Source organism: Juglans microcarpa x Juglans regia, chromosome 5S (assembly GCF_004785595.1).
Source record: "Juglans microcarpa x Juglans regia isolate MS1-56 chromosome 5S, Jm3101_v1.0, whole genome shotgun sequence".
Classification (NCBI taxonomy): Eukaryota; Viridiplantae; Streptophyta; class Magnoliopsida; order Fagales; family Juglandaceae; genus Juglans; species Juglans microcarpa x Juglans regia.
Genome location: NC_054603.1, coordinates 8,624,392 through 8,644,829, shown reverse-complemented (window position 1 = coordinate 8,644,829; position 20,438 = coordinate 8,624,392). Strand labels below are relative to the sequence as shown.

At 36.2% G+C, this 20,438-nt stretch overlaps 3 protein-coding genes across 18 annotated transcripts; 1 reads left to right on the top strand and 2 right to left on the bottom strand.

Annotated features, from left to right (window-relative positions):
- The first annotated feature begins 1,087 nt into the window (after positions 1 to 1,087).
- On the top strand, positions 1,088 to 9,153 carry LOC121267479. Of its 7 annotated transcripts, none has more exons than XM_041171356.1 (14): positions 1,088 to 1,240; positions 1,659 to 1,904; positions 3,174 to 3,255; positions 3,376 to 3,479; positions 3,686 to 3,812; positions 3,892 to 3,986; positions 4,237 to 4,360; positions 4,681 to 4,761; positions 5,020 to 5,118; positions 5,218 to 5,403; positions 6,186 to 6,323; positions 6,419 to 6,475; positions 6,783 to 6,920; positions 9,023 to 9,153. In XM_041171356.1, exons 2-14 carry the CDS (start codon positions 1,864 to 1,866, stop codon positions 9,068 to 9,070), a joined length of 1,320 nt encoding a protein of 439 aa, XP_041027290.1. In that variant the 5' UTR covers positions 1,088 to 1,240; positions 1,659 to 1,863; the 3' UTR covers positions 9,071 to 9,153. The 7 variants fall into 7 exon arrangements, with proteins under 7 accessions (XP_041027290.1, XP_041027285.1, XP_041027291.1 ...); XM_041171351.1 differs by lacking the exon at positions 9,023 to 9,153 and adding an exon at positions 7,777 to 8,159; XM_041171357.1 differs by lacking the exon at positions 9,023 to 9,153 and adding an exon at positions 7,393 to 7,751.
- LOC121267481 (myb family transcription factor PHL7-like) lies at positions 8,847 to 14,038 on the bottom strand. 10 transcript variants are annotated; one of them, XM_041171360.1, is made up of 9 exons: positions 13,768 to 14,020; positions 13,529 to 13,643; positions 13,326 to 13,400; positions 11,410 to 11,637; positions 10,574 to 10,650; positions 10,408 to 10,450; positions 10,175 to 10,232; positions 9,856 to 9,925; positions 8,847 to 9,582 (listed from the first exon to the last, which is right to left on the bottom strand). In XM_041171360.1, the coding sequence occupies exons 4-9, from the start codon at positions 11,624 to 11,626 to the stop codon at positions 9,037 to 9,039; spliced, it is 1,011 nt and encodes a 336-aa protein (XP_041027294.1). In that variant the 5' UTR covers positions 11,627 to 11,637; positions 13,326 to 13,400; positions 13,529 to 13,643; positions 13,768 to 14,020; the 3' UTR covers positions 8,847 to 9,036. The 10 variants fall into 10 exon arrangements, with proteins under 10 accessions (XP_041027294.1, XP_041027296.1, XP_041027293.1 ...); XM_041171362.1 differs by having other exon boundaries at positions 13,239 to 13,400; positions 13,529 to 13,605; XM_041171359.1 differs by having other exon boundaries at positions 13,529 to 13,605.
- Positions 14,039 to 15,642: 1,604 nt separating this feature from the next.
- Positions 15,643 to 20,221, bottom strand: LOC121267482 (protein PHR1-LIKE 2-like). Its single transcript, XM_041171369.1, has 6 exons — positions 19,667 to 20,221; positions 17,988 to 18,064; positions 17,806 to 17,860; positions 16,909 to 16,984; positions 16,752 to 16,821; positions 15,643 to 16,384 (listed from the first exon to the last, which is right to left on the bottom strand). Exons 1-6 carry the CDS (start codon positions 19,857 to 19,859, stop codon positions 15,917 to 15,919), a joined length of 939 nt encoding a protein of 312 aa, XP_041027303.1. The 5' UTR covers positions 19,860 to 20,221; the 3' UTR covers positions 15,643 to 15,916.
- Positions 20,222 to 20,438: the final 217 nt, after the last annotated feature.

The following is a 20,438-nucleotide window of genomic DNA, read 5'->3' as shown; positions in this document are numbered from 1 at the left end:
CTTAAATAGGAAATCGAAATCCCTGTCAAAAGTTAAAAGTAATGTAAAAATCCTAAAACTATTAAAAAAATCTAAGAATTAAACAAAGCTTGCCAAAAATCATTTTATGAGGTCATTTTTCGAAAATAATTTTAAAAAACCTACATTTACACAAAAAAAAAAAAAAAAAAAATCTTCGTAAAAAAAGTTGTGCCTAAATTTTCCACCCAATGTAGTGTGCCTTGGTTTGCAATATAGGCAGCACGGCCACAGAACCGACCTCGACTGTACCTGCCACCCAAATGTAGTCTGCCGGAGTTTGCCTAGATGGCTCAAGTCAAGTTCGCCCGACCCTTTTTTTTTGGATTTCTTTATGTTTTATTAATTATTATTCATTGGATTAATTACATTTTGTCCTTTAATACTTTTACTCAATTCATAATGTACTTCTGAAACTAATAATTGTATCAAAATAGACACTTGAACTTTCAAAATTTTCTAATCCCACCTTTCGTCTACTAGCAGCGTTAAATCTAATAGAAATTTACTACAGTGCTGTTTATATGTATAACATTCACTGCAAAAATGTAATTTTTATCTAATTTATTATCATTAACCATATAAAATATAAAATATAAAATAATATATGCTATCAATTAATTACATATTTTATATAGTAGCATATATTATTTTATATTTTATATGGTCATTGATTAATTTATATTTTATATAGTAGCATATATTATTTTATATTTTATATAGTCATTGATTAATTTATTATTAATTAATAGCATATATTATTTTATATTTTATATAGTCAATGATAATAAATTAGATAAAAATTATATTTTTACAATAAATTTTTGTTAGATTTGATGCTACTGATAGACAGAAGAGAGTTTGAGAAGTTTTAAAAATTTAAAGATCTACTTTAATATAATTATTAATTTTGAAAGCACCTTATAAATTAAGTGAAAATTGATGGAACAAAATGTAATTAATCCTCGTTCTTTTAAATTTTTGTTTTTTTGTTCTTGGGATTTTGAAAGTCCTGGGCCTCTGTCGTGGGTGAAGTAAGACTGTAGAGCAACGGTCTGAAGTCGATCTGAAGTTTAAAAAGGGAGGAAAAGATAAAAAAAAAAAACAAAAACAGACAGAGAATGAAGGGAAGGACCTTCTGTCACTAGTTTGCCTGTGCTCACTGTCTGTCCATGCGTCTTCTTTCATTTTTAGCTTCCGAACCCCAACCCAGTAAGGAAAAGTAAAAGAAAAGACTTGTTTTAGAACTATAATTTAATTAATTTAGTAGCTTTTGGCTCTTCGGAAACCAAAAGGTTTTTTTAGGCACTTTACGGCCTCGGGCGGGGGAAATAAGCAGTTTCAATTTATTTATTTGTTCTTCGCATTTGTTACCGGTAATTTTTTTCGTCTCTTGTGCGTTTGTTGTTTTTTTCACATCGTTCTGTCTGGGTTACAGGAACGAACGCATAAAGAGACAATGCAGGGGCTTCTAACTTTAAAGTTACATTTTTTAACTAAGTTTTGGGTTTGAGATCTGAAAATGCGGAAGAAAGGGACCCCATGAAGTTTGCTTTCCGAGTTTTCTTTTTCTTCTTGTTTTGGGTTTTTTTGTTTCTGTCATTTTCTCTAACAAGTTCTGAAATGTCTTTAATTTCCAGCTGCGCTTCCAGCATTGGATCTTGGAATGCATTGAATAGTCTTCCTCTTATATATTCCATCTGAGGGTGATTGCGATTTCTGTCGCTCCGGGCTGGCATGCTTGGTACACGGCTGGGATACTTGAGCTGAAGTCTGCTCTTTGTCGCGGCAATCTCCGCTGACCGCTCCAGTTGTATTCCCCACGAGGGAACTTTCGGAAGCAAGATGATTGATCAATTCATCAATTTTGTCATTCGCCCTCCCAGGTATATTACGTCGCTCCTTTCCTTCGTAAACCACTTAGAATGTCAAATTCACTTTCTATTATCCTCTATTCTGTTTTTATCAAATTACAATTCTAATAATTGTTCAATTATCATTCCGTTTATCTTGCATTATTTTTCTTGAAAAAGACGTTGTACTTGAAATTATTATGTGTGGCTCATTGTCTAAGCATTCGCTTCATCAATAATAATAATAATAAAAGTTAATAAAGTAAACAACCGCTTTCTTTTTCAAGGGTTGAATGAGCATCTCATTGATTGGAGTCCTCAGTGCCTTGAGTTTCAAAGTTCTATAAACCGTTTTTACCATCAACCTCATGGAGTCAAGCCAACAGTTAGTTGGTAGGCTTTTTACAAATACATTCAGTGATTAAAAAAAAAGAAAAGAAAAAGGATTTTGGAAAATCAAATAGCATGGACACAATTTTCTTTAAATAGATCATGTTCTATGGCCATAATAGAAGATTGGAGCTTTGCATTCTTCTTTTGGTTTAGTACATTAGTGCTTTACAAAATACCGCCATTCAGACACTTGTATGAGTTCATAAACCATCAAAAGTCCTCCTTGAACATCAACAAAGTTCTCTCTTTTCTTCATTTTTGCTACCCGAAATCAAACCAAAATCAAACGATTCAAACCCTTTTAATCACCTATCAAAGGCATGCTGCTCAGAGTTTCTAAGACCTGGAATTGTCTGTTTCAGCTACCAAAATTTGCACTTTCCCTAATTCAGTTTCCAAACTATAAATCCTTTCCCTCATCACAACAAACCCCAAGATCATAAGTGTGTATTTGGAACTATTTGAGAAAGTTTCTGCGTTTGCGTATATAAGATGTTATGTATTGGTTTCTGGAGTTTTTATTCCCTGACAATTTTTCCATGGACAAAGAAAAGGAAACTACGAGCCTCCAAAAAATTCTGAATTACTTCAAGATGCAGCTTTGCAGCAGTTCTTTGGCTTTGCTGAGATTAGCATATGAGTCTGTATGTTTTAGATTCTATCCAAAGATAACAAGCTTGCCCTTCTCTTCTTCTGCCGTGCGCTGGGGAAGGGAGGGGATGCGTGGTTTTCTTATTTAGGGAAGCCCAAAGCAATTGTAAAGTCAAATCAGTTTCTTAAATTCTTAAGTGAAAAAAATTGTTTCTATAAGAAAACCCAACTGTGTAAATTGTATATTGTAACTCCTGCTCAAAAGTTTGGTCGTACTCTGGATATCGATTCTCTGTATCTGAAATGCTGGATATACAGGGCAGAGTACAACCCAGATCAGTATCTTTGGGAGAGGAACTTCACTCTTGCGGGAAGAACGTACAAACGAGAAGACTTGAAGGCAAGTATACACATCAATCACCAGAAGTTGCAGTCTATAGTTTCCTTCACTAAATTGTGGCAATGTCCTTTTCATAATGAATTCTGTCCCTGCTAGATTATATATTCGCAATATTTGCAGCTTAGGAATGCGAGGGGCCATACATTGCTGTGTAGTCATTATCTACCTTCACCATTCCCTGAAGATACTCCTCTTCCTTGTGTTATATACTCCCATGGAAACAGGCATGTACTGGTTCTTTATGTTGTATCATAAGTATGGATTGTTGAATATTAAAATGATTAGCTTTTCTACTTGTCTGGAAGATATTTATGGGAAATTCTCATTGATATTGTCCAGTTCATATCTGGAAGAATTTTTTTATAATTGACCGGTGCTTCACACACTAAGAGGTAAGTTACTGATTTTGCTCATGTGGTGTATGATGCAGTGGATGTAGGGCAGATGCAAATGAGGCCGCGGCAATTCTTCTTCCGTCCTGTATAACTGTTTTTACTCTTGATTTCTCGGGTTCAGGGTTGTCTGATGGTGACTATGTCAGCCTTGGTTGGCATGAGGTATGTTGTCTCATTATCATTATCTATGGTCTACTTGAATTCCTGCTTATAAAGCTTATAAATGTGTTCCTTGTGTCAGAGAGATGACCTGAAGGTTGTGGTTTCGCATTTAAGAAGCAACAAACAAATATCACGGATTGGTCTTTGGGGACGATCTATGGGGGCAGTCACTAGGTACTTGTCTTTCCCAACATATAATGAATTAGGTTCGTGTGGGTCTATAGATGTTTTTTTTCTTTTTCAAGTGTTTGAGTCTTTTATGTCCCTTAGTTTTCTCAGCCTGCCATCATGTTGGAAATGTGTGTCAGCTTTGGATTTTTCTTTCTTTGGAAGATTTATGAGATACTAAATATTAGAGTTGTGTGTAATTTTTTCATAAGCTCCTGACACACCTAACTTTCAGCTTTCCTGTGACATAATGCAGCCTTCTTTATGGAGCAGAAGACCCCTCTATAGCTGGAATAGTGTTGGATAGTGTCTTTTCAAACTTATATGATCTAATGATTGAACTTGTGGATGTGTACAAAATACGGCTTCCTAAATTCACTGTAATCTCTCTCTCTCTCCCCCCATGGGAGTGTGTGTGTGTGTGCGTGCACATAGACATTTGACACTGTTTGTAGTTTGTAAATGTTATCATCTTTGTCTTTCACCCACAGAATAGTACATGTACCTAGTGAGGGTTTGGGTACACACATTGACCTAATATTCAGAGCGAGCATGGCTTTCTCTGGGTGCTTATTAGCCTTATTCCTAGTGAGCATGTGTAACGTCATTAGACTTGATTTTTGGTTTCTGGATTTAGAAGTTGATTTGATATGCTTCTATATCTTGTTTATTCACAGGAATTTTTTCCCTCTCCAACCAGGTTAAGATAGCAGTGCAGTATATGCGTCAGGTAATCAAAAGGAAGGCAAAGTTTGATATTATGGATCTTAATTGCTTACAGGTACTTCTATGTTTTTGAATTTCTTGAGTTGAAATTGTAAGATAGGCTCATTAGATATATTTTCTTTTGATAGGTAATCAAGGATATTGTATTCATTAGCTATATAGTTTGGCCTACTGTTAAATTTGTTAATATACCAATTTTCAATGTGAACTCAGAACACTGAATTATGATTTGTGCTCTTTCCTTGCATAATACTTAATAACAAACTCTTTTTATCCAGTTATTTATTGTTTTGATGTTCTGAAACTCTGGCAGGTTGCACCCAAAACATATATTCCTGCTTTATTTGGACACGCTAGTGATGACAAATTCATTCAACCCCATCATTCTGACCTCGTCTTTAAGTCCTATGTGGTATCGTCTTACAAAGATACTTTTCTTTTGCTGATGACAAATTTCTATTTTCTATTCTCATATTTGAGAAATATTTGATGATATGTTGATTCTGTGCAGGGGGATAAAAATATTATAAAATTTGAGGGTGATCACAACTCCTCACGACCACAGTTCTATTATGAATCTGTTTCCATTTTCTTCTGCAATGTCCTTCACCCTCCCCAGATTTCTATGGCTCATTTGAGTAAGCTAGAGAAATATTATGATTTGGGGGATTTGAAGGTTGGTGCTGGTTTAAACGAGGTGATTTCCTTAGCCTTAAGAAACTTTATAGTGTTATCCTGGTAAATTTGATTGTTAGTTTTATTGCATATGCAAGCTTTTTCTAGGTCAGCTCTATGCTCCTGGCCATGGAATCATTGAATTTTAGCATGAATTTGTAACCATATGGCATCCTAGTAAACTGAATGGAGGTTTAGTTGCATTGCTACTTTTCCCCTGCTTTGTTTGCCTGCTGTTTTGGAAGAACACAGCCACCGGGGTCGGGGGGATGGGTTAACTGACAAGGTGATTAGATCTTTCTTTCTTTCTTTTTTTATTTTTTATTTTTTTCAACCTTTGGTTATGGTATTTCATGAATTCTTGATGCTCTGGTTTTGTTAAGTTTATGTTTATCTTTTCTTTGTTATCTTGTAGAGGAAACCATGTTCTCAGGCAGTGTTCAGAGCTTTAATTACATATTGTGGAGTATGAGATCAATAGAAATTAAAATATTTATATGCAATTTTCAATCTGGCTTCTCAATCATTTTTTATAGTACACTCTGTTTGGATTGTCTTCTGTACCTTCTCCTATTCTAATTGATTCATATTACACCTCATGTAAGTATGACTTTACTATCAATATTTCCTTGGAGAACTATTTTGGGATCAAGGAAAAGAAAATAGAGCTACTGTTTAGGTTCTTCATTACATTTCTACCCCTCTATGTCATCCTGATGCATTGGCTACTTGCCCTGTGATTTTTTTTTCCTTCATTGTGATATATCTACTGTGGCGATTAATTGTACCTTTTTTTCTTTTTAGAGCCTACTATATGAGATAATCACTGGACTTCATTCTGTGGGTAATAATGCTGGGGGTTCATCTTCTGCTCCTCATACCATTTCAGCCTCAAAGTTTGTGGGTGAACTTCTTTCTGAATTTGCACCGGTGACTACAGTTGTATGCATCTTCTTTTATTGGTTTTGTGACTTCTTTCGCTTCTCCTTTTTGTGTTAGAATGTTTTGTTAACTATTTATGTGCTATCATAATGCAGGATTCCATGGTCAACGAAAATAATTCCCTTTGCAGTCTTGAGAGGTCACATTTACAGGTGATTTTGTTTAGCACTATACATGAAAACTTGGAAGTTGTTTGATCTATTTTCATGATAGACAAACATGGTTTGGCTTGTTGCTGGTTTGAGTGAATCATGCTTAATGATGATAGTACTTCACTTGAAGTTAAAGTTGAGCTTTCTCTTTGATACTCATCATGCTCTAGTATGTCTTTTTTTTGTTTTCCTAGCAAGGCCGAGACCATAAAACATGACATGAAGCAGAAAAGGAGTCTGACTGTTGATTTTGGGTTTTATCATTTCCTTATAGTTTCACTGGAACTTTGCAGTTATGATTTTGCAGGATAAGACTAATGGCCGGAATGAAGAATGTTGCTCATATACAAGCTCAAATAGAGAAAGTTGGGGAAGATGCTCATCTTTAGGAGGCACTGATGAAGAATCTTCTGCAGCCTGCACAGCTGCTGATAATGGCCATCAGGTCTCTCTCTCTCTCTCTCTCATGCATGTGTTGGCATACATTTCCTGACGGACTTTTGTTTTTTCTGAACATACTGCTTCAAGTCTCGTCATCTTGAGGCATATCCAGAACAATTTTTTGTTGTAAAACTTTGGGTTGTTGGCAAAGGAAACACGTTTTGCCCATGTGGACCAAGACCTCTTTGTTGATAGCCATCCAGTTGATCCTGGAATGGGTAATAACTTGTATTAGATTATAGGTGAACACTTACAGTATGTGCTTGTATCTGGACCTCATTAAGTCTGGGCCAGGAATGGTTGCAGCTACTCTGCTTCATCCTTAATTTTGGTCTGCATCAGATGGCCATGTGGGATAGAATGAAAAAAAAAATGCAATCATTACGTTGTGTTCTTTTTTCCAACTCCAGTCATATAAATAAATAAGAGTCCATTGCTCAGGTGGTTTTGCTACCAATGGATGTCTCTAATTAGAGTGGCAACAGGAAGAAGTTGCGTAGCAGCCAGTTTTGTGGGGTTATGCTGTAGAAATCTCTACTTGAGCTTGAACTCCATCATCACCTTCCTTGCCTACTTTTCATCTATTTGTTGAAAAACAAACATCGCGGTGCAAGAAGAGAGACTAATCTCTAAGATGGAGGAAGTCTACAACCTTGTAAGGCTCCTCCAGTCAGTGGATCCCACCTAGCATTTATGCCTGAAAATTCTCATAATAGAAAGAGTATATCATGCAGGGTGTTAGGAATGATGATTTCAGAGACACCCACTGACTCTTCACTCATCTGTATGCCTAATGTGCTCAAATTTTGCTATTTGTCGTGTTGGTGATAAACAAGTTGTCCTTTTTGTTTTTATTTTAGACTACTCTTGAGGTGTTAGCAACACCTCTTCAGAGCATGGAACAAAAATCGTCAGACTTGACAAAAGAGGAAAAGAAGAAGAATACTATAATTGTTCCGAAGAAGGCTATAAGCAAGAAATTTGGAAAGTTAGGGGCCCTAAGCAAAAGACTGTGTCTTTGCTTTCACCATCGAAGACATCGTTCTTATGACTGCTGTGCTTGAGGCACGAGTGTTGTATGATTACTTAGTGCCATTTCATAAAATGGTGTTTGTAACTAATATAGGCAGTCTCCTTTTCGTTTCTCATTAACTGGCCTTGAAGCACGAGTGTTGTATGATTTCTTAGTGTCATTTCATCAAACATGGGTTTTATTTTTTTATAAAATCTCTTCTTCTTCTTCTCCTTCTCTCTCTCTCTCTCTCTCATGCACAGTTTGTTTCATTGGTCATGTGGGGGTGGGAATGCACGCACCATGGAAATGTTATAGATGTTGGGTAGGAAAGGGATTTCTTAGCATTAGGAGTTTCCAGGCTCAAAAAAGCTGGACAGTGGACAGACATCATTTCGGTTGGTCCACAGTGCAATTGGTTATTTTAGCCTCTTCTTTGGTCTGATTTCTGCTAAAGACTCGTCACAAGGGGCGATTTTGGTTTTTGTTCGTGCCCTTTGTGAGGAATCACACTTGTCTCAAAAACTAATTTGATAAGAAAGCTTAATTTGATGAGAAGAAATAGATTTAATTATATAAATATTAACACTTTGTCCTCTAGTTTAGTGTCTTTCATGTTGATTGAATTGTTCTCAGCCCTTCTACATAAATCTGATATGTTACAGACCAAGCTACGTTGCTAAGATGCTTGGAACCACCTGTTTGTGGAAGCATATGGCCATAAACTTAAGGCCTCTCTCATCATTTTGTATTTATTACAAGCTTCTAGCAAATGAGAAATCTGGAAGTTTTGGCAACTTGGGTTTTAATTAAGTCATTAAATATGTAAAAAGAAACATACAATGTTTTGACCGTACCTGCAATTCTTTGCTGTAGTTCCTTTGAATTGCAAGGGATTCAGAAACTTGGGGGTCGATGTTACAAATAGCACCTGATAATTGAACTGAATCCCAATACCTGTTTACAACAATCATCTAAATTTAACCAACATCCTCTCTCATGCTAGCGTCTTGATATTGAAATCTAATCATCCCAGAACATTTGTGACAGAGTTATTTGACCTAATTAGAGATATATCCCTGAAAAAACTACAGAGACAAGGGGAAAACTACAGCTCACTGCCTGCAAGCTTTTCCATGTGATCATCATTCCTGATTGATATACCAGACGGAGGTTCAAACTGCTCTCTACACAGAAAAATGGAAGGTGGCTGCTGCGGGTACGAGGAGCTCAGGCTTGACTCAAGTATCTGATGAGGAAGCACCATTTCTGATTTAGCATATGATCCACCCGTAAGGACTCTTTGCTTCTTAATCAATCTTTCATCTTTGGAACTCTCGGATGGGGAACTGATGTGGCAACCAGAATCTGGAGTCGATGGTTCATGACGAGAAGAGAAGGATTCATCAATGGAAAGGCTGGCTGGGGCACATTCATTGGCAGCCTTGTCTTGTAGGGGGGCCTCAGAAGTTGGGGCAGGGGTTGCTGGGTCAGTCTTGTTTTCGGAATCCGGGCAATTGTCACCCAATACTGGACCTGGGACCCCAGAATCAGATGTTTCAGAAAAAACTCCACCAAGTCGTTGTTGCTCCTCGATTATCTTCTTCAAGTACTTGCCCTGGGCTTCTATACGTAGTTGCAGCTGTCTCTGAACCTGTTGTAGTTCAAATGTACAGAAATCACATTCTTGGTGGGGGAGTTCAGCAAATTTAGACCCCATGATGCCCCATTGCAGTAGGGCACCAAAAACAAAACTGGGTAATTGCAGCCTGATATCTCCTACTCAAATTTATATTTAGCAGGGTCAATGGCTCTCTCTTTCCCTTAAACAACCAGATAACAGGATGATAAGGAAGGTAATGATGAAAGAAAAGCTAAATAATTATGCACTACTTAGTTAAATACTAATAGCAAGGAAATAACATGCCTCTAATTGTTCATGCAGTCGCTTCTGCACTTCCATCTGCAGCTTGAGTGCTTCAGTTATTTGCATCCCACTGCAAAAAGGAAGAACCCATTCTTTCTCATGCCAAACATCCAAATAACAAGCCATTTGGATCAATTTAGATGTTTTTTTATATAATCGCAATTTCACAATTTTTGATGTTTTTTGATTAATTTTGCACCAAGAATGTGAGAGTTGTCACTGGTTAATCGCCTATGTGTGTGCTTTATATATCATGGCATGACTAACTTATCTACTCCTAACTGAAGTGAAACAGGGTAAAATAGGCAGCTGTACTTACGATGAACTATCCAAATTTGAAAGCAAATCCCCACTTTCTTTCTTATCAGCTTTTTTCCCTTGCATCAGAATTTAACAAAGAATAAGTAAACAAAATACTGTGAGGCAACAATGATCATAAATCTTTATGTTTATCATCATAGAGAACCTGCCCAATGCACTGTTAAATCAGAACATATTTATAATGTTTTGTGCAATATATGTACATTGAAAATTTGAAGTCAGTTAACCTACCATCAGATGAGGAGTCAGGCAGGTATTTTGCAAGCCGGTATTTCTGGATGCATTGCAAAAGCAGAGTCAACAGAAATAATAGATGGGAATATTAATTCTTAACATTGGAATTCCTCAAATCCACCCCCCACATTCGTTTGGGTGGGGAAGATAAACTTTTATATACCTGCAAGTGGCTTTTGACATGGTATATTGTCAAACCTTGAACGCCCATTACTCTGAGGACGCCTTTGGGAGTAGCTCCTGGAAAGGAACCCAGAAAAAGGAAAGAAAAAGAACCCTTACAAAACTTCCAACAGACATAATGATTTGCATAGGAATTATTGAGCTTCTCTATTGAAATTCTGGTACTCCTCCAACAGAAATTCAGGAGCATTTGATTTAGATTTTTATGAACTTGCACAAATTCTATATCAACAACCTTGCACAATGTTCCAAAAATGAGTTAAGAGTACCGTTTCCCTCATAACCAACTTGTACATACAGGATAAAATACATAAGAAATCCTTCTGAGTTTGTATGCCCACTTTGGAAACGGAGCCTTGATGTCACAACACAAAATTGAGAAGATTTCTGAAGAGGGAGAAGTGAAAGCAAAGAATATGCAAGAAAGAAGGCCAGAAAAATAATTACCAGAACAGCAAAAACTGTTACTTCCCTTTGTTTCTCCTAGCCTTCATCACTTTGAACTTAAAAAAAAAAACAACTTAAGATTCCCACTTTATTAGGTTATAGCATCTTGCATTATAGATTCAAACAAAATTGTACAAAAATAAAATAGTTTTTATTTTTATTTTTTTGATAAGTAAAAAACAAAAGTTATAAAAGCTCAACATGAGCACATTGAGCAGTAGTAGATCCATTGAATCCCAAAGAATAAGTAGGCTAATTTGAAATATGAATCCTTCATCTTGCCAAATAAAGATTCCGAGCTAAGAGAAACATAACAACAATGTCAAATCATAAACCCCAATTAGTAATATAAAGGTTGAGGTGACTCACGGTCTGGCCCACCAAGTTGTGCAACAGCATCAACAAAACGTTCATGAAGCTCATGTGTCCAACGCAAGCGTTGCTTCGAGGCAAGACTCGGCTTGTTAAGATTGTTCGCTCCATTGATTGGGTCCATTGCGCTGGTAACACAATCTAAATGCTGACCATGAACTGACGAGGTTTTTCGGGCTAAGCTTAAATTATTAACACTCTTCGGCTGATACATCTGTCATTCATCTAACAAAAAGCGGGAAGCTGTCAACAGCATGAAGAATTAAGAAATTTTCAAGATGTATTATATTACAACATGAAACTGGAAAAATAAGAATGATTGAAGAGGATGATGTTTTCTTAAACTCACAAATTTAAACATGTCATGAAACAACAGTAATGATATTGAAATTATTCTTACAAGCTAGTAGAAATGCACAAGTCAAATTGGGAAATTTTTTTGAAAGCACTGAACAAAAAATGGAAAAGAGCAGCACTATATGTTATTGGATGATGGGGCATCCACTTATTTTGGAGCTGAATAGCGTCTATATTTGCTCCAGCATGAGACACACAAGAAAAGAGATATCATACTCCAAAGTAATCTATGTAATTTCCTCACCTTATGATTAAAATGTTATTCTTGTCCAACATAGAGTAAGTAATAAGAATTTTGCTAGATACAACTGGCTCGTACAACCACTGTATAACCGGCTGATGTCAGCATAAAATTAAAAAGAAAAAAAATAGAAAAGCAATCGTCTGAAACTTTGGGATTTGATGCATTTTGTTTCTTCTCCACTCACTATGCCCACTGCCTCCAGAAGCTCCAGAGGCTTCAGTGTAATTTCAATTCCATAGCGCATCAATGCCTCCAGAAGCTCCCAACTGCCAATAACAATTTCACCTACAACTGCGATGCCCACACCTTCAAGAACAAGTTTAATATCGACGACCTCGGATCCGGCCACGCCATGTCTGAGAAGCTCCTCCCCAGCGATTAAACTTTCGCAGCTACATGTTATTACTAGAAGTTTCAAAATTTGAACTTACTTTGTATCCCGTTACAATTTGTTTTGTAATCCAAAAATAATAGGGGAGCTAGCAATTATCCAAGGGTTAGAATCATTGAGAGACTTTTAATATTGTAATTTTTCTTAAAAAAATGAAAAGCTCATGAGTTTTTGCAAAATGTGTGGAGTTCTAATTTGGAACTTTCTGAAATCTGCAGAATTTTGAGATTTAGAGATACAAGGAGTGTTGCAAATTCTGTTCTTAGAAACCAATTGAGCCTGTGGAGCTGCTATCCAAATGCAAGTAAGTATGCAGGCATCATTACGGTTGGGAAGCTCTTGCCAAAGAAAAGGGATTCGAAGGGAGGTAGAGGTCTTCTTCAGCTTCGAACACAAATTTGAGGGAGGAATGTTTCGCTTCGAACATGAAAAATGAGAAAATTGCAGAATCGAAGGGAAGGGGGGAAAGGGGATTTCGGGGGAAGACGAAGTGAGAAGGGAAAAGGGGATTTCGAAATGCTGTGCTTGGGGAAGGGGGATTTCGGACAAAAGGAAGTTTTTCTAAACGGCACCATTTCTCCTATGCCATGAGGGCAGTGTTTACCCAGCGGTTCCCCCAGCCGGTTGTGTTTAGCATTTTACAAGTAATAATGCCTAAGACAAATGGGAAACTTGCTCTACAGTTAAAAGACGAACATCTGTATTTAAGTGATTGCCAGAAATTATCTGCGACTCTGAAAGATAAAAACATCACCATTCCCTCTTCTTTTTTTCCCCTTTTGTTTCGTTCTTTTCATTTCTTTTTTCTCTAAGCCAATTTATAGGAACATTCACCTTCTTTTGATTAATTTACGAAGACGTGAATATTCTATATCCATGCCAAGGGATATGCTATAGAACTAGTTTGGCGCGGCTCCTTACACATAGGATAATATTGTCCAAGCGAGTGTTTGGAGGCAGAGGAATATAAAGAAACAATAGGCGCCGGCCACGTACCTGTGAAGAAGAGGAACACGAAGAAAGCTAGAAGAACTTGGCATGGAATAAAGGAAAACAGAGAAAGCGAGGAAAAAGACCATTAAAAAAAAATAAAAAAAATTCTAGTGTCCACACATTTGACATACATAAATAATTAGGGTTTGCCACGAAAGTTGCCATGAATGACAGACTATATTCAACGAAAGTCGCGCAAAGATATTCTCTGGGAATTACGATGATGAACAACGAGGAGAATAAGAACTAAACATGCCAAGTAAAAGAAACAACCAAAATTTAGCAGAAACAAATATATATGAATTCTGGGTATATATGCATACGCAAATATATTCAGAGCAAGACACCACTATGAGAAGAAGACACATACCCAGATCTACACTCGCCACAAGAATCAAAGCTCCTCCCTTTAATTCCAGTTCCGTCCCCCCATCCCTCCCTCTATTTCCCGAAATTGGGAAATGTAAAATTGGAAATTTGGGAGCAAAATGATTCTCTCTCTCTCTAAGTGGGGATCAAAGGGAGCTGAAAACTGAGAAACAACGAGTATTGACCACTCAAAGTCCGAGTCTTTGCTCCTTCCTCATTTATTTCTTCCCTTTCTGTTGGGAAACCCTTATGTTCAAAATCTTCCCATGTTTATAGATATATTTTTATTAAAATAAATATTACACAAATAGAGTTGTAAACTAACTTAATTATTATCAAATTATCCTATTTATTTATATAGCATAATCCTATAATTTGGTCATTTAAATTTGAAAGAATTCTAAATATCACATAAATAAATGTTAAATATTAAATTTTAGGAATTCATAACACTTCGGGCTCGTTTAGATAGTGAGATGAAATAATTTTAGATGAGTTAAATAAAATATTATTAGAATATTATTTTTTAATATTATTATTGTTTTGAGATTTGAAAAAATTAAATTGTTTATTATATTTTGTATGGAAATTTAAAAAAATTATAACGATGAGATAAAATGATGTGAGGTGAGTTAAAAGTATTTCTATATCCAAACGGAGGCTTCATCTTCTCGCTTGCTTTTCGTCTTCTTCCTTTTATATTTGATTTTTATCATAATAATTAAATAATGCTATATTTATAAAGTTAAAACAAAATTAACAGTTAATCATTGTTATAACTAAGCACTATAATTTTTAAAGCATAACCCTTCCTTCTATGAAGTCAAATTATCAATTATCTCATTTTATTTATTATTAGATAAAAAGTAGGATAAAGTTGCATCATCTCTCTAATTATATTATTAAATGAATAAAAAATAATATATAATAATACAAGTAAGTTAAATTTATTAAATTTAAAAATAAAAAATATTTAAAATTTTATATATATTATTTTTAGACATATATCAAATATTCTCTCCATATAATTCCCCGCACATCGCATAAAGCATAGAATATTTAAGAATAATTTAAATTGAGGAGTGAAACTTATATATATATATATATATATATATATATATATATATATATAACAGATGAGTGAAAAAAAAAACAAAAAAAAACAAAAGCAAAGCATGTAATCTTGGGTGAATGACACAAAGGTTAGGACATATTACATGGTGACAGGCTTCGAGGGAATGTAAAAGAGTAATATTCCTTATCTTTATCCAAAACAAATCACAATTATCTTCATGAGATATCTAAAAGAATGAATGGATCTCTTCACCCTCGTCCCTTCCTCGAGTGTGTGTCGCAATCCACGTCCATTGTGGTTCTCAAAAGCACCCCTCAGACAAGTTGGTATTGGCTTTACTCAACCAATACTGCCTGCCAACTGACTGTCATTTACCACCTTTCCAGGGGTTATAAGAAATTCCAAGTGTTGCATTGGCCTTCATTTTACCGATAATAGCAGTTTACATGTCTATTTAGAGAGAGAAAAAAACGAAGGACTGCTCATTGATATTTGGAAGCCGGTATTCCCCTCCCCAATCCCAGCCAGACATGTCACTTTCATCCACTTTCCCACTGCTGTATGTATTTTTCTCTATCAAACTCCCTTAGTCCTTGGTCTTTTTTGGTTCATCCTTTCGCCACACAACACAGACAAAAGTGATATCCACAAGAGAATCTCTTCACTTGGCAATTGTCGTCCAAAGACCATGGCAGAGCCAAGCCTTTGACAACATTTTAAATTGTTACTACTTTCATTAGTGAAAAACTCCCTATGCCTCAAGAAGCAATGGAAGATCTCTAGCTAGGATGCAAGATTTGATTAGGAGCACCATAACGATTTGTCTGCATATAATAATAATTCGGAAGTTACACATAATCAGATGTAAATACAAATAGTCTCCAAATATCAAAGGCCCTGGTGTTCTGAATTTACAGTTTAGGCTGGCTGTTTTTACCAGTGTAGCTGCCAACGTTATGGACAGGAACAGATGGAACTTTACAACTGTATTCCACTAATGATTATTGTAGGGCCAGGAGTGAGAAGAAGAAAATCACTCCATAACAAGATGAACAATTGAACAGAATCTTCTTCGCTAAATCCCATATCCAGTGATTGAACGAGGGTTAACTTGCGCCACATTGATGTCTTGGGATTTCATCTTGCCTTCACCCCAAATCAAAGATGCAGTAGTTGAGTCCAAGCCTAGCATCCTTTTCTGCCCTCCACCTGGAGATCCTTCCAGAGTCAATCCTCCTGGACTCTCATGTGATGTTAGGCAGCTTTCAGTGGAACAGTCAGCCCTTTGGGGATGCAGGCTAGGCGGAACTTCTTCTTCCGAGCCATGCACTCCGGCCACGCGAGGGGACTGTAACGAGTAGAAGCCAAGATGGTCAAGAGAAGAATTTCTTGGTGTCTTATTCACAAATCCCTGACATTTCTGGCCTTCTGTGTTGATAACTGCACCACCAATAAATTGATCAGCAAGCATTTTACAAGCTGTTTCAAGCATGGCCATATATCTACGTTCTGCATCCTGTCGGATCTGCAAGTGCTTCTCAGCCTACACAACAACATGGTAAAAAGATCAGCTAGCTGGAACATGGACCAAGACCTCTACTCCAAAAAATGTACAAGAATAGGGTCAAACATTTGCAACTCCCAATTGAGCATAATTGCATGCAAAAGGATGTTCTTTAAGCTTTGTCCAAGGAAATGCTCGCCAAGACAGGCCAATAAAATACAAAAAAATCAGAGTAATTGGTTTTCACCAGTTCAAAAGGATCAGTGTTATCAATTACACTTTTCATATTAAAAAAGAATTCTTAGGTTGCCTTACCAAATCAACTGCCAAAAACCCACAACTGAGGTCTACTACAATAAAAAATAAATAAATAAAAAAAACCACAATTAATGAGAAGGAAATATACCTCGACCTGGAGATGTAATTTACTTTGCACTTCCATGTGTGCTCTCAATGCCTCGTTGACTTCATAACCACTGAAAATGGCATTTCTTCCATTTAATAAATTGGTAATTTTCCAGCATCATAAGATGGCCACAGAAAGGATGGAAATTTTATCTTACTCATGATCAGAAGTTGGCAAGTTCGGAGATGATTTACCAGTACTAGGGCTTTCTAAAAGGCATGAAGCTGACATCCCTTCAATAATGGCAAAAGAAGTCACTTTAATCATTCATATTTAACCACGTGATTTAACAGTTACATACTCAAATTTAGTCTCTCTCTCTCTCTCTCTCAAAAATCACTGCCATACTAGTAGGGAAAGTTGCCAGATTTAACTATTTCTGTACACAGAGCAGAATACATTCTCGAAAAGAAACTCTAAACCAAAAGTGGAATACAGAAAAATTTATTCATCATAGCAAACTTTGGGTCAGGGGTGGCTCAATATATTTTGTGGCCTAAGGCGAACCATTAACATGAGGCGTTTATTGGAGAATGATAATATTTAAATATATAATAATGAAAGTTTATTGAAAAATGGGTCTTAATTTTTTAGATGCAAAACAAGTATCATTGGTGTGCCTAATTGAAGTATTATCTCCTACTAGTAAAACTTCTTTCAATGGCTTAATTTTGAAAACAAATCAAGGCCATCAATATCAAATATGCATCATATTTTAGAAAATGCTCAAGAGTAATTCATCATCATTTTGCCACTTCTATTCATTATTTTGTACATTTTGGGTAAGATTTTTTTGAGTAAAACTTCTACATTTACTGTTTTTTTACCAAGTTTTACCATTTAAGGTTGATTTTTTTAGTCAATATTTTTTTCCATCTTTTAAGCTAACCTATATTCTTCTTCTTGTTCCAAAATTTATATTTTGAGACTCAGAATATTTTTTCTTGTGGGGGGGCCTTGGTTGCTTACCCCCCACACCTCAAGCTGGCACTGCCTGGGGTCTACGTCACCCTACTTTGAGAGGGAAGAAAGAGAGAGTTATAGCTAAACCTACCATCTATGGATGCCTCACACATATCCTTCCCTGATTGCTTACCCAGCCTATATTTCTGCAATGCAGCAAAAAACACCAAACATCAATACCAAGTCCACTAAATTTCCACTTTCACCACAAGCTCATACTGCTGAATTTTGCAATATCACAAGTCACAAAAATAGTTAAACACTTAAAGAAACCTGGAGATGACTCTTTAAATGGAACAGAGTCAATCCCTTCACATTCATTGTCCGCATGATGGCCTTTGGAGTAGCTTCTGCACATATTATTTAAGTAAGCTCTTAGAAACTAATAGATAATAATCCAGGCATACAAGATTCTCACGTCGGTCGAGACTTAGTGGTTCTTAATAGGTGTAACCAATCAAGCAACTTGTTGAAAACCCACATTTGGCGCATTATTGAGCTATATAAAACTAATAAAGAAGACTGATTACAATCACCTCCAGACCCAATTATCTCAAAGTTTCATTGAGTTAACCTTTTAAGTTGTAAATTTAGCTAACAAGTTGGTGGGTAATATTTACTTAAATCAAACCAGGGAAACCGAAAGGATTATGCCATATAAATTTGGAGTTCTAAATAACTTAACATATTCATTTTCTAAATCAAACGTGAGAAACTGTAAGAACCCCACCACATAATACTGAAATTCTATAAAACATAAAATGTTTTCATTCTATATTCCCAATCTTCTTACCAGAAGCAAATAAGGAAAAATAAGCGAATTAATTCTCGTAAAGGAGAAGGTGAGTGCCCAACAAGTTCTCCCACTCTGAAGAAAGAAGAAGCCCAACAACTGGGAATTAAAAAATATGTAAAAGGAAACATACATCATATGCACCTCTATTGGCTAAGATCTGTTAAGTTATCAGACCCTTAAGTAGCAGCAGCAAAGTCAATTATCTTATTTATGAAATGAGCATATCTCCACCACAAAACAAGAAATAACCAATGTTCTAAATTTCCTAAAACTTAAGAAAGAGGCGAAAGGCTCATCTCTCAAGCATAAGAGAACAATTATTTCAGTATATGGTTTTGGGGTGTTTTTTTTTTTTTTTTTTTTTGATAAGTACTAAATGGTTTTGGGGTGTTGGAAGACAACTCAAAATTATACAGTATGGCGTGCACAATACTTATACTATATTGCCCATGCCAAATATCATTCATTTCTTTTCCTAGGAGTTGGCTCAAGTGGTAAAAATCTTGGTCTTGGTGGTATGCTCCCTCCAGGTCTAAGGTTCGAATCCTCTTGGGTGCAAATAATTTCTAGGGGCCATTGGGGGAGTTTTTTCTGGAATTTTACTTATCAAAAAAATATCATTCATTTCTTTTGACAGGTAAATATCATTCATTTCTTTCTACAACACGCTGTGCAGTAGATGTATTCCGACTAATCCCTTGGACGTGCAGTCCGCTCGTCCCACACTGATCAGCAATTACCGGGCCTGGGAGTTGTTGTGCAATTCGAGGTGTTATGCCTCTTTACTGGAGCTTGGTAGTATAAACAATGCCAAATGAATAATTACATAGATACTAGCAACCAAAATAAAATACAATTTAAGCCTATAAAAGTAGCTACTCGAATCCTATTCTCTGAAAGAACATGTTGTGTTCACCACGCAGGTAACCCATACCCTAGAAACAGCAGGATGACTAAGGCAATAATTGGTGCATTGAGCCAGCAACCAAAATCCCAGTCCTTTACTTGGAAGAAAAAAAAAAAAAAAAACACTGCACGTTTTCGGGAGATTTCTGCTATAGTAAAGATGATTAATTTGAGATTAACAAATATAAGAAATACAATTGATCAGAGTAGAATTAAGAGAAGTAAAAGAGGAAAGGTAGTAAATACTGACTGGAGGCACCACCAAGCTGAGTGACGGCGTCAACGAAACGTTCGTGAAGGTCAGCAGTCCAACGGAGGCGAGGTTTGGGATCGGAAGTCAAGACAAGACATGGGTCTCCCCGACCACCACCACCCTGAATTGGGATGTCTTCCTGAGCAACTAAACCACCTTCGAGGTGGGTCTGAATCATTCGTGGGTACATTTTCTTATCCTTCTCTTATATTGGAAGAACCCAAATTCACACTGAGATAAGAAGACGAAGAGCAAGAAGAAGAGCAAAGCACAGCACAGGACAACTCAACACAGTACATAAACAGCTGGGGGGTGAAAGTAAATAATTTAGAAAGATCAACGGGACCTTTTTGACTGTGAAAGGGGAAAATGGAAACAGGAGAAAGCGCCGAGAGCCGAGGGCGCAAAAAGAAGAACGTCGTACCAGTATCACTGACACGCTTTCCTGGATTTCGTCTCTTTACGCGATCTTCCTCTGCTCGCTCAGTTTTGTCATGTTGTGACCCGTGGGAACAATGGAGTCACTGTATTTTTATCTTTTTCCCCGTTTTTTGCGTGTTTTTCCCTCCCGTGGATGGTAATTTCCTATTTCGGCATTACTTTTAAGAATAATGCTTATCTTCTTATTTTGTCTCTGCATTTTTATTACTAATGTATTTAATTTTTTTATCTTTTTTTATTTATTAATTAAGAAAATGACTACTAGTATATTAATATTTTTTAAAAAAAAATATTTAAAGATGTTAAAAAAATATAAAAATAAAAAAAA